Consider the following 12,997-nt stretch of genomic DNA (forward strand, 5'->3'; position numbering starts at 1 on the left):
CGCATTGATAAAAGATTTGGTTCAATTCTAACGTGGCCTCGAAATATATAATGCAAAAATTTGTTAAAGCTCCAAAGAGAAAAATACAGACTCACACCCAAGGTGGGAGATTTGGCACACCTCAAATATATTTGATAGACAAAATAGCAAAAATCAGTAGGAAGAGAAGATTTGAACTTCACAGTTGACAATTTAGGTCTAACCAATGGACCTACACCCAACAACCAAAGAACACACTTGCCTTTCAATCACAGGTGGATTATTCCTGAAAATTGGCCACGTAGTAGACCATTTGGCAAACTTCAGGGTATTTCCAAGGATTGGTAGTATATAAGCCCTGTCCTCTGAGATTACAGGTAAGAAATCAAAATTTAAAAGATAACTAGAAAAAGCTCATACATTTGATAGTTAAAAAACACTTCTAAACAACTCATGTGTTAAAGGAAAATAATCATAATTTAATAGGGAGGGACTTCCCTGGTGGCACAGTGGTTAAGAATCCACCTGCCAATGCAGGGGACACAGGTTCGAGCCCTGGTCTGGGAAGATCCCACATGCTGCGGAGCGACTAAGCCCATGTGCCACAGCTACTCAGCCTGCACTCTAGAGCCCATGTGCCACAACTACTGAGCCTGTGTGCCACAACTACTGAAGCCCATGCGCCTAGAGCCTGTGCTCCACAACAAGAGAAGCCACCACAATGAGAAGCCCGCACACCACAATGAAGAGTATCCCCCGCCTGCTGAAACTACAGAAAGCCCGTGTGCAGCAACAAACACCCAATGCAGCCAAAAATAAATAAATAAAATAAATAAATTTATTTTTTAAAAAGGATAATAATAATAATTTAATAGGGAATCTTTGGAACTGGATGATAATAAAATACTGCATATCCAAACAGGTAATGCAGGTGAAGTAAGGATGAGAGAGGAATGTACGTTCCCAACTGCATGTGTTAGAAAAGAAGAAAGGCTAAAGATTGATGATAGGTGCTTTGTGTCCACCTAGAGGGGTGGGATAGGGAGGGTGGGAGGGAGACGCAAGAGGCAGGAGATATGGAGATGTATGTATATGTATAGCTGATTTACTTTGTTTTACAGCAGAAACTAACACGATATAGTAAAGCAATTATACTCCAATAAAGATGTTTAAAAAAAAAGATTGATGGTAGAAAATGACCAGCAACATAAACTCAAAGAAAGCAGAAAAAATGAATTTTTAAACTAGCAGAAATCAATGAAATAGAAAACAAACGTACGTAGAGAGAATTGACAAAAGCCCTAAGTTGGTCCTTTGAAGACACTAATAAAATTGATAAACCTCTGGGAAGACTGGTCAAGGAAAAAACTGAGAATATAGTTGACCCTTGGACAGCACAGGTTTGAACTGCACAGGCCCACTTAGACGCAGATTTTTTTTTTTTTCAGTAAATAAGAACTACAGTCCAACACAGTCTGTGGTTGGTTGAATCTGCAGATGCAGGGCTGGCTGTAAAGTTACAGATGGGGGTTGGCACCCCAGACCCCTGCGTTGTTCAAGGGTCATCTGTATATAATTTCACAAATGAAAAAGTACAATGTTATTTAGATCCTGTATACATCAAAGTTATTATAAGAAGATATTATAAACAACTTTGTGACCAAAAAATGAAATGTTAAGTGAAATGACCAAAAATAATGTAACAGCAAAATTGATACAAGAAGAAACAAAAATTAAAATTGTGTGATTAAAGAAATTGATTCTGTAATTTAAAAGAAAACTCAGGGCTGGTTAGATGCACTGACAGATTCTACTAAACATTTAAATGGAAGAAATGTAATGTCAATATTCCACAGACTCTTCCAGACAGTAGAAAAAGAGGGAAAGAGAGTCTCCAGTTAGTTTGATGAAGCCTGAGTATCCTTGATACCAACTCCCAACAGCCCACTATGAGAAGGGAGGCTTTTCAGCCAGTGTCACTTGGGAACGTAAATAGGAAAATCCCAAGTTCAATATTAACAAACTAAATCCAACAGTATTTTTTTAAAGTTCCTCTTCTCCTGTGTCTTTTGGATTAAATATTTTTGAATATTCCATCTTATTTCCTTTAGGATTTTTAGCCTATTTTGTGATTGTCGCTGTAGACTTGGAGTTAATACTCCTCCCCACTTTCTGCTGTAGTTGTGTGCTATATGTAACTTCTGTACACATTACAAACTCCATCTTGCAGGGATATTTTTGCTTTAAAGACAGTCATTGTCTTTTAAAGAAATTAAGAGAGAAAAAAAAAAGCTACTCTTTTATATTTACCTACATGGTCACCATTTCTGGTACTCTGTTCTTTCCTGTAGATCCAGATTTTCATCTGTGACCATTTTCCTTCTATCTGAAGAACTTCCTTCACCATTTCTTATCATGCTGGTCTGCTGGCCATGAATTTGCTCTGCTTGGATTTATTCCAAAATATCTTTATTTCAACCCATCTTCAGTTTGTTTTTAAAAATAGGTTTATTTACTGACACACTGATTTTCACTCTGCTTAGAGGAAGCCATTGTGATGGTGCTGTGACTCCACCCATTTTTTTAAATTAATTTATTTATTTTTGGCTGTGTTGGATCTTTGTTGCTGTGTGTGGGCTTTCTCAAGTTGTGGTGAGCAGGGGCTACTCTTTGTTGTGGTGTGCAGGCTTCTCATTGCGGTGGCTTCTCTTGTTGCAGAGCACAGGCTCTAGGTGCATGGGTTTCAGTAGTTGGGGCACATGGGCTTCAGTAGTTGGGGCACACAGGCTCACTATTTGTGGATCACGGGCTCTAGAGCACAGGCTCAGTAGTTGTGGTGCACGGGCTTAGTTGCTCCGCGGCATGTGGGATCTTCCCAGACCAGGGCTCAAACCCGTGTCCCCTGCATTGGCGGGTGGATTCTTAACCACTGTGCCACCAGAGAAGTCCTCCACCCATTTTTGAATGGCTGTTTTCTCTAGATCTAGGTTGGCAGTATTTTTTATTTGTTTATGGCTGCATTGGGTCTTCGTTGCTGCATGCGGGCTCTCTCTAGTTGTGGCAGGTGGGGGCTACTCTTCATTGTGGTGCATAGGTTTCTCATTGTGGTGGCTTCTCTTGTTGCAGAGCACGGGCTCTAGGCACACGGGCTTCAGTAGTTGTGGCTTGTGGGCTCTAGAGCACAGGCTCAGTAGTTGCGGCGCATGGGCTTAGTTGCTCCATGGCATGTGGGATCTTACCGGACCAGGGCTTGAACCCGTGTCCCCCGCATTGGCAGGCAGATTCTTAACCACTGCACCACCAGAGAAGCCCTATTTTTTTTTTCATTTCAGTACTTTAAAGATATTACATTTTCTTCTTATCTCCATTGTTTCTGGTAGGAAGTGCTTGCATTTACTATGAAAACAAACGTTTACATCTAAGCTATCTGGCGTGCAAGGATAACATTTCCTTTCTCATTTTGTTCAGGCTAGCAAGTTTGCCAAATACAAAATCAATAAACCAAAAGTGCTTTTTCACATTTCAGCATGCAGAACTTCTAATCATTCTAAGTGCCTCACTGCTAAATATAGAAGGACCTCCACACATTCGAGAAGATTATGCAACATTAGAACAGACACAAACCCTGAAGAGAATAAACTTGGAGGTAAGAGGGAATTCAGGCAGGAAAAGCAAACAAAAGCACAACAACAGCAAAACTTCAAAAAAACTATAGTTGATGTTCCAAGATAGAAAACCCAAGTAGGGAAAAGGCCAGTTCTTCTTACCTCCTGTGTTTCTCTCCTGTGTGTCTCCTTTATTGTTAACACAGAACTCTTCACTTCTGGTACTTCTAGTCACCAAATGTGTGGGGTTTCCCCCCACAGCAAACAATTCTCTGCAGCACCATCTGGGTGTCCTCTGATGCAACCCAATTCTGGCACCACCTACCCGGGGACAGAGTCAGGCCCCACAGGCTAATAAGGACTCAGTCCCACAAGACTGTCCCCCGCACACATACACACACACACTTCGGACCAGTTGTAAGCCTGGGTTATCACCTGTGTTTTTGACCGACTGCCCTGTAGATCTAAAGACCCCCTCCTTGGGTTCAGTTAATTTTCTAGAGCTGCTCACAAAACTCAAGGAAACACTTGCTTACATTTACCAGTTTATTAAAGGCTATGATAAAACGGTACAGATGAACAGCCAGGGGAAGAGATACACAGGGTCTGTGAGGGTCCCTAGTGCAGGAGCCTCTGTCCTTGTGGAGTTGGGATGCATCACCCTCCTGGGTAGATGTCTTCACCCACCTAGCAGCTCCCTGAACCCCATGCTATTGGGATTTTCTGGAGGCCTCCTCATGTAGGCGCGATCAATTACCAACTCCGTTTTTCGCCCTTCTCCCCTCTAGAGAAATGGGGGGTGGGGCTGAAAAGTCCAAGCTCCGAATCCTGGCTTGGTCTTTCTGGTGACCAGCCCCCATCCAGGAACCACCCAGGAGCCCACCAGAGTCACCTCATTAGAACAAAAGTTGCTCCTAGTATTTTTTTCAGTTGGGAATTGACAAGGGTTTTAGGAGCCCTGTGCCAGGAACCGGGGGTAGGAACCAATATATAATTTCTATTATCTCATAGGTATCCTCAGGGAAGATTAAGTATTTCAGTGCTGAAATAAGAACAGGATGCTGCATTTTAAAAAGGAACATTGGGAGGACCAGATAAATGACTTGAAATTTTAAAATATGAGGCAAAAATTAGAAAGGCAAGAGATAGGTTGGAGGAGGAAGCCTCCCAGAAAATGAAGAGGGAGTGGGGTGGGCATGTGGAGGATAGTGTAAGAGAAAGGATTCTTGATGTCCTGGGTAAGGAGGCACTGGACGATGGCTAGAATTCAGGAGCTTGGACAGAGCACGTGAGCATTTACCCTAGAAGGGCCCCCTCGGAGCCTGACAAGAGGCTGAGTCTCGGGCAGGACGCGGAAAGGTGGAGAGGGTGGCGGGAAGGACCGCTGTCCTGTTATAGCCCGTGTAGCAGACTTTGTCTTTTCAAACCGTTAATTTATTACTTTGAACTAACTGAAAAATGTTGAAAGGTGGTATTTTAGTGTTCTCTATCTCACCCTGTAGGTGCCGTTAAGAAAAGTGCAGTTTTGTGTGTTACCAAAATGTACAAGTGATTGTTCTTTACCTGATATGTGTGCTTCCACACTTCACCCAAAGAAACATTGGCACTTGGGATTCTGAGATACTCCTTCTGGCACTGAAAATACCATTTTGAAAGGTTTTTATGGCTACGAGATCATAGGGAAGATTCTCCCATCTGCCCGGCTTTACTTCCAGCTCTGGAGGTGTGCACGCATGTGTGTATGTGTGCATGTCCATAGGGGACACATACATGTGTGCACTCTTCCTTCTTCTTTTCTAGGCCATTTCCTAAATTCTCTCTCTCTTCCTACCTCTTGCTTGCCGTAACGTGGACTTAAAGCACATTTATAACTATGTTAAATTCATTGAGTAAAGGTTGATATTTCTGTGAGTGTATAATAGTTCATATAACGGCTTTATTGAAATATAATTCACACAGCATAAAATTCACCCTTTTAAAGCATCCTTGTATATTTTTATAAACAGAAGGAGGAGAGCCTTTTTTATCCCTTTACCCAAACCTCTGCGTTAAACTTTGTAAACAGGTTCCCTGGACTTCAGAAGGAAAAGGCTTCCCCTGGAGTGTTATTTAGACTGAAGCATATTTCTTGATTATAGGCTTCTCTTTCTTTACTGTGTTTCGACTAAAGAATTTCTCCCTGCATGTTGTAAATGTTTGGCGGGGGGAGAATTAATAAATTCTTTATTGTTAATAGCTTCTCTTATGGCCAAAGAAAACCCAGGAATTCAAAAGTATTAGCTCAGAGTCCTTAATCTAACAAAACCTTTCCCCTGCTCTTAGCTGGTTTGTCTCCAATCGTAAATTCCCCTCTCAAGGATTTTTAATGCTTAACTCAAAATGCTGGAAGAGAAAAGCTTCATTACTGCTGGTACTTTCTTATTGGCAAATTCAACCTCAGTCTTCCCTTAATTCTCGTCCTTTCTTTGAATAGGAATAATCCTGTTTGTTCATTACAAATTCAATTCACTGAGGGGGGAACTGCATTGAAGATGGTGAATGATGATAAAGCCATTTATCGGCAGCCTCTGGGGCATTAGCTAGGATTATCCTCTGCCTCTCACAAGGAGTGCTGGCCCTGAGTGTTTAAGCAGGTGGATTTACCGTTCTTTCTTCTAGGGGCTCAGGAATCTGATGGAGAGAAAGCCAGGGAATTTGGCCTTGGGCATCTTTTCAGACCTCTTCTAGGAAATTAAGGAATGAATGGTACTAGTTGGGTTTTGTAAGGGTAAGCTTGAACAGGCACGCTGACGTCTTGACTAGTAACCAATACACTCTTGTTAAATGCTTTGTCCAAAGCAGACCAACATTCCGAAGTCCTCCCACGTCTGGATGGCAGTTCTGTGGAGTGTGGACTGGGTCTCTGGTCTGGTGTAGCCCTGGATCGTTCTTCTTCTGCTTCCTCCTTGGTTCTTCCCTCCAGGTGTCTCATCTCCTCAAAGCGAGGGCAGGCTCTAGGCATGGTGAGCGTGGTGGGACCTGGTCCTCGCGTGGGCTGGACCCTTGGGGTCGTGGATAAGTGTTGACTCAGCGAGAGGAGAGGACCACCCTAAAGCCTGGAGCCCAGAGCTGCATGTCCCTGTGCATCTCTGCCTTACCCTGTGATGCCAAGTCACTGGTGTCTGATCCTTCTGACTCGCCCCAGGTGGGACTGCGGGTTGGAGGCGGGCTGTATACCAGGTGGGCTTCTTCCCGGGGGCGCTGTGGTCCATCACCCGGCAGTTTCTGACTCAAGCCTCATGAGATGCCAGACTCCATGAAGGGGTTATTGGGCCCCTTAACATTATGTGTCAAGAGCCTTCACAATGTTGTATTCTCTCTGGAGAATCTGCCTGGGGAGAGTAGTTCAGATGCAGCAAGTGATATTTCCTGCAAATTCATGTATAAAAGCAAAAATGAAAAGGAAACTGAAACACGTGTCTTGTTATAACCTGTTATGAGAGATTGGTTATGAAAATGCTTATATTCATACAGTGAAATAGTTTGCTGATATTTTAAGATATCAGTGTATTAATTTAGCAAACATTTATTGAGCACACATACCAGAAACTTGCCACATGCTGAGGCCAGTATGCCACGTAAGAAAGGCACATTCCTGCCCACGTGACAACTCTGGTCTGATGAAGGGGAGAAGACAATAAACGGGTGAAGAAATGATTTCTGGATGTGATTAACATGATGCTGAGTTAGAGAAGAAAGATAAATTGCTGTCCTGCATGATTTCAACTATGTGAAAAACAAACATGCATAGAAAATAGCCAAGAGGAGAATATGCCAGGCAAGTTAGAGGTGATTTTTATTTTCTTCTTTATTTGTTTCTCAGATTCTCAACCACTGCGCCACCAGGGAAGCCTTGTTTCTAGATTTTTAAATTAAACTCAATTTTTAAAATTCATGTGTGTGAAAGGTAATATAATATATGCCATGGTTTGTTTGTTTTTTAATCAAACAATCCAGAAGAGAAAACAATAAAAATGAAGCCTTTCTTCCATTCCTGAACCCCAGCCTCCCGTCCCGGGCCCCTCCTGCAAGACAGTTCCTACTGCTGGTTTCTTGGAATTATTTTTTTCTTTTCAGCTTTATTGAGATATAATTGACATGTAGCACTGATAAGTGTAAGGCATACAGCTTAATGACTTACACATATTGGGAAATGATTGCCCCAGTAAGTTTCGTTAATATCCATCATCTCTTATAGACACACACAAAGAAAGAGGAAAAAAACTGGGTTTTTTCCTTGTGATGAGAACTCGTAGGATCTGCTCCCTGGTTTCTTGGAATGCATTCCGCTCTCCCCCCTCACCCAGGGTGTGTGCCGATCCCGAGCTTAGATCAGCCCCTCTTCTCTTGTTTGTCCTACCAAAACTCTATCCGAAAATAAGAATCTAACTTTAGTGATGAGGCCTTTGGTGGGTGTTTTTGGAGACATCATATAGGATTGAAATAACTCGATTCAAATTATAGCTCACAGAGCCCTTGTTCCCTGCCCTGTAGTTATTATGCTCCCCCTTAATGACAGTTCATCACTCAGCAGTTCAAATGTCCAGAGCCTTTGTGGTTTTGAAATGTAGCTTTAATTTGATCCCTGGGAGTTGAGAACGGATGATCGTTCATAGACAGGCCCTGTGTTTGCTGCACCTGCACCCATGTGAAGTATCAATACTTCTCATGTAAGCGTTGCTCACTGCGTTAGGGAAATGGCCACGGAAAGAGCCCAGCCCTTCGGAGACCATGTCCTGGGAGACAGTCAGCTCAGGACAGTTCTTTTCTTTTTTTTTTTTTGCGGTACACGGACCTCTCACTGCTGTGGCCTCTCCCGTGGCGGAGCACAGGCTCCGGACACGCAGGCTCAGCGGCCATGGCTCACGGGCCCAGCTGCTCTGCGGCATGTGGGATCTTCCCGGACTGGGGCACGAACCCGTGTCCCCTGCATCAGCAGGCGGACTCTCAACCACTGTGCCACCAGGGAAGCCCCAGGACGGTTCTTTTATTTTATTTATTTATTTATTTTTATTAATTATTTTTTTTTTTGCGGTATACGGGCCTCCCACTGTCGTGGCCTCTCCCGCTGCGGAGCACAGGCTCCGGACGCGCAGGCCCAGCGGCCATGGCTCACGGGTCTAGCCGCTGAGCGGCATGTGGGATCTTCCCGGACTGGGGCACGAACCCGCGTTCCCCGCATCGGCAGGCGGACTCTCAACCACTGCGCCACCAGGGAAGCCCCAGGACGGTTCTTTTAAATCGAAGGACCCACATCCTTCAATCCTGGCCAGGCCAGGAGAGGCCCAAGCAGTGCAGGGGCTGACTTGGGGGTTTCGGAGGCTGCAGGCTTTCAGGACCTGGGGCCTTAGTTGGCCAGGATGATGGTTAAAAAGAAACAGTACTGCTCTGTGCCCCGCCGTGGGACAAAATCGATTCGTGTTGGTTTGATCCACTTCTCAATAAACCCTGAGGGGCTGGGGCAGCTGGAGCCCATTAGCACGAGCCGCGTGTCCTCCGGCAGGTCACACTGGCCTTCGGCCCCTCACCTGAGTGACAGTGACAGCAGTGACCTCCCTGACATGGTCACACAGTCCCAAACGCTGGGCACACTGTGGTGAGAAGGGAAGCCGGCCCATGGCCCATGGTCACGTCCAACCCGGCCCTTGTGTGCTTTATTACATCAGGGATCCCGCCTGGACGTTGCAGGCCAGGTCTCCCCTCTGTTCTCACCTGAGGATACTGAGCAGCACGGGCCTCGCTCCCTGGTGGAGGCGGCGGTTGTGGGGGGCGCCTGCTGCCCCCTGCTGCCCCTGCCCCGTCCCCGTGCACAGCTGGCTGCTCTCCCGTGAGCCTCTGTCCTCCCCCCACACCCAGACCAGCGTGGGCGCCAGGCATCCTCCTGTTCCTGAGGAGGTCCTCCCCACACCCGGCCTCGGTGGACATTTGGGTTTGTGCCACCTGCCAAACTTGCCCACCTGCCCTGGACTAACTGGGGTGGAAGGAGCCCGAGACCCAGGATGGAGCATCCAAAAAGCAGGACTCCTCAGTGTAACCCAGTTACCACATTTGGGGACAACGGGACAAGGCTGAGTGCCAGGCCCCACCCCAGATCCACCCACTGGATGTTTCAAGATGGGGAGGGGGCTGCTGCCCATCATGGGGGTGGGGGCCAATGGGGGGAGGCTGTGCCGAGACCCAGGGACGGAGACCGTGGCCTGGGCAGGAGGTGGGTTCCTGGTCCCCAGATGACGAGGAGAGGAAGATGCTGGGCTCAGAGCCCTGCTGTCGGGGGGAGGGCTTGGGGACCTGAGCCAGGCAGGGCCAGGCACTTCTGTGGGTGATGGAGGCCCCCGGCCAGACCAAGGGGCCAGAGCACATCAAGGGCTTCCCGGAGGAGGCTCTTGACCCTCGGGTGAGTCTGGGTCCGGTGCCTTCCAGGGAAGTTGAAAGAGTGGAGCCTCATCCTGTACGGCACGGCCCAGCACCCGTATACCACCTTCAGCGCCCATCAGTCTCGATCCCGGATGCTGGAGCTCTCGGCCCCAGAGCCAGAACCACCCAAGGCCGCCCTGTCGCCGTCCCAGGCCGAGGTTCCCGAGGACGAAGAGGACTACACAGGTAATGAACCTGAGGCCAGAGGAGATGCTCTGTTTTCCAGTGTAGCTCTTAAAACGCGGGCTGTTCCCGGCGGAAGGCGGGGCTAGGGTTGTAGGCCTTCCTCTTTCCTGGGAGTCGTAATAATGATGGTAATTTGCACTCACAGCTCCTCCCTCCCATGGCTCTCCTAATATTTTACAGACCAGTAAGTATGCTTCAAACCAGTAAGTACTCGCCAACCTTCCCAGGCTGGGAATAGAGGTTCCCTATGCCCAACCAGAACGGGGACTTGCCCCCTGGCTAGTGACGCTCCTCTGGGGCGCCCCCTTTTCCTCAGGGGCCCCCGTCTTCAGTCTCAGCCTCCTGACCCTCTCCCAAGTCCATCCACTTTCAGTCCTTGTGACCAGAATGTGGGAAGGACCAGGGTGCTTCTGGGAGCCCAGGACGGTTGGGCTGAGTGAGCACAGCCAGGAGTCGCTGGCAACGGAGATCCTGACCAGCCCAGGGGCCTGGGAGAAAGACCCAGCACAGGGTCTCAGCCCTGATGTCAGAGGACACTGATGCTGCAAGAAGCAGCTCAAGCCTCTCAGAGGAAGTAAAGGTGCCTCGTTGCAAATCCTCTTCTTCCTGCTGCGCCACTGCAGCGTGGCCCTGGGCTCTGGGCCTGCGGCGCTCCACGCTGAGAGCTGGGGCAGCATGCAGAAGGACATTCCCAGCCGCCGGGCTGGGCACAGTTTTGGTCAGCGCGCTAGGTGGCAAGCTCTTCCTTCCCCTCTGAACCATCCCAGTGATTTGTGAGAAACGGAGCCTTTCTGGTTGGGCATATTTTCCTTAGCTAAAATGTTACAGCTACTTGATAAATGATGGGTGAGATCTAAGAATATTGATGCTTTGAGTTAGCTAATAGCTTCTGAAGAAAAAAAGTAACAAAATGGAGAACTCCACCAATACAGATCAAGCATAAATTATGACCGATTCAATTTTAAACAACTTCTACTGTGCCTTTAAAATGGAGCATTGAATTATGTATGGACTAATCTGCTCTGTTTCCCCCTGTGATTTATAAACTGTGGCAAGATTCAGTAATTATTAGTAAAGGACTGACTTTTTTTCCCCTTAAAATCTGCTGTGACTCTAACCTCACACTGTCCTGGAATCTCACTGTAACTGTTCTGCAGCCCAGGCCGCTCAGTCCTTCCCAAGCCTGGCCCAGGTGGTTAGAGGGGTCTCTGGGACTAAGGTGTGTTTCTGACACTTGGGGAAGTTCCGTGCAATCTCAGGGGCAAGTGGGGCAGGTGCACCAGTCACACCAGGAAAGAGCGAGAGAGGGGAGGGGGCAGGAGGGGTGTGGTGTGGAGGGAGAGGAGGAGAGGGCTTCAGGGGGAGGGGGAGCAGGGTGGAGGAGCATCTCGGTGGTGCCCTGGGGGAAGCCCTCTGAGTCACAGACAAATAAGCCCAGGTGCAGAAGCCCAGGGAGAAAGAGAGGGTGCTGGGCAGGGGAGATTTGGAGGTGGGGCGATGATCCTCGATGACTTTCTAAATATTTATTTATTTATTTATTTATTTGGTTGCATCTGGTCTTTGTTGCAGTAGGTGGGCTCCTTAGTTGTGGCACGTGGGCTCCTTAGTTGCCAGCAGGCGGGCTCCTTAGTTGTGGCATGCGAACTCTTAGTTGCGGCACGTATGTGGGATCTAGTTCCCTGACCAGGAATCGAACCCAGGCCCCCCGTATTGGGAGCGCGGATTCTTAACCACTGCGCCACCGGGGAAGTCCCTGTTGATGCTTTCTGTGGAGCTTCACGCACAGCTGAGGGGTGAGCTGGCAGAGGGAGGCTGCGTGCCTCTCGGAGGTGGAGCTGGTCATGCAGACAGTGTGGGGGGGGCTCTTGGCCCCGCCCTCCGTCAGGCAGCGGGGGGCGCCAAGCAGCGCTGTGATGGAGGCACACAGGTGGAGGGCCAGCTCTCCCCGGGACAAAGAGTAAAGGGGAGGAGGTGAGTGAGGGCCGGAGAGGGGAGTCCAGCCTCCCATGGACAGTAAGGGTCCCAGGACGGAAGGGGAGCTGGGCTCCTGGGGGAGCTCAGAGGTGTGTCAGGCGCCTCGCCAGAGCCATCAGGACAGCTGCCCTGTGAAGGGGTCAGCTGTGAGGTGGACACGGGTAGGGGACACTCTCAGCCACTGTCGCCGCCTGGCGATGGGGGCAGGGGAGGCAGCCAGAGGCTGAGCGGGTGGAGGGTCAGGGTCGTGGTGGGGCCTGGGGTTCCCAAAGTTAATGAGGGTGTGGAAATGCAACCTAGGGGGCTGCTAAGAGATCAGGAGGGTTGGGGGTTCAGCCCGGAGGAAGGGCGGGGTCAGGTGCCTGGGAGACGTCAGTGGCCGAGGTCCTGAAGGTAGAGGGCTTTGCGGGGATGGCCAGCCTGCTGGGACCCAGCCATCTGCAGAGCAGCAGGATGGAGGGGGCTAGTACTGGAGAGCACAGACCGAGGCCCCCGGTAACTCGCCCGGGATGCTTGGTTGCAGGGCAGGCCCTGGGTGGGCCCCACCCCAGGACTGATCCAGCAGGTCTGGGGTGCTCAGGTGCTGTGGGCTAGGGAGCCGGGCTAGGAAGGGGCAGTGCTGGGGCTGCTACAGGAGAGCAGCCACAAGGGGAGGACAGGACCCTCGTGAGAACAGAGGGGAGCCTGGGCTTCAGGAGAGGAGGACCCACGGGCTGAGGACAGGGTGCCTGGCCACGCAGGGCCGTGTGGGGAGCCGAGAGTCCAGGCAGCCTTTGCCTGGAGACATTGCCCTAACAGCC

At 48.7% G+C, this 12,997-nt stretch overlaps 1 protein-coding gene across 2 annotated transcripts in view; it reads left to right on the forward strand.

Moving 5' to 3' along the window:
• PCSK6 (proprotein convertase subtilisin/kexin type 6) overlaps window positions 1-12,997 on the forward strand; it is a 194,599-nt gene that overhangs the window by 161,400 nt on the left and 20,202 nt on the right. Inside the window, exons 14-15 of one of the 2 annotated variants that reach the window (XM_060097521.1) lie at window positions 10,044-10,223; window positions 10,369-10,407. In XM_060097521.1, the coding sequence (XP_059953504.1) occupies window positions 10,044-10,223; window positions 10,369-10,407 (219 nt within the window). The remainder of the gene's footprint in view (window positions 1-10,043; window positions 10,224-10,368; window positions 10,408-12,997) is intronic. The other variant, XM_060097522.1, reaches the window with a different exon arrangement.

The sequence above is a fragment of the Mesoplodon densirostris genome, chromosome 4 (assembly GCF_025265405.1).
Source record: "Mesoplodon densirostris isolate mMesDen1 chromosome 4, mMesDen1 primary haplotype, whole genome shotgun sequence".
NCBI lineage: Eukaryota > Metazoa > Chordata > Mammalia > Artiodactyla > Ziphiidae > Mesoplodon > Mesoplodon densirostris.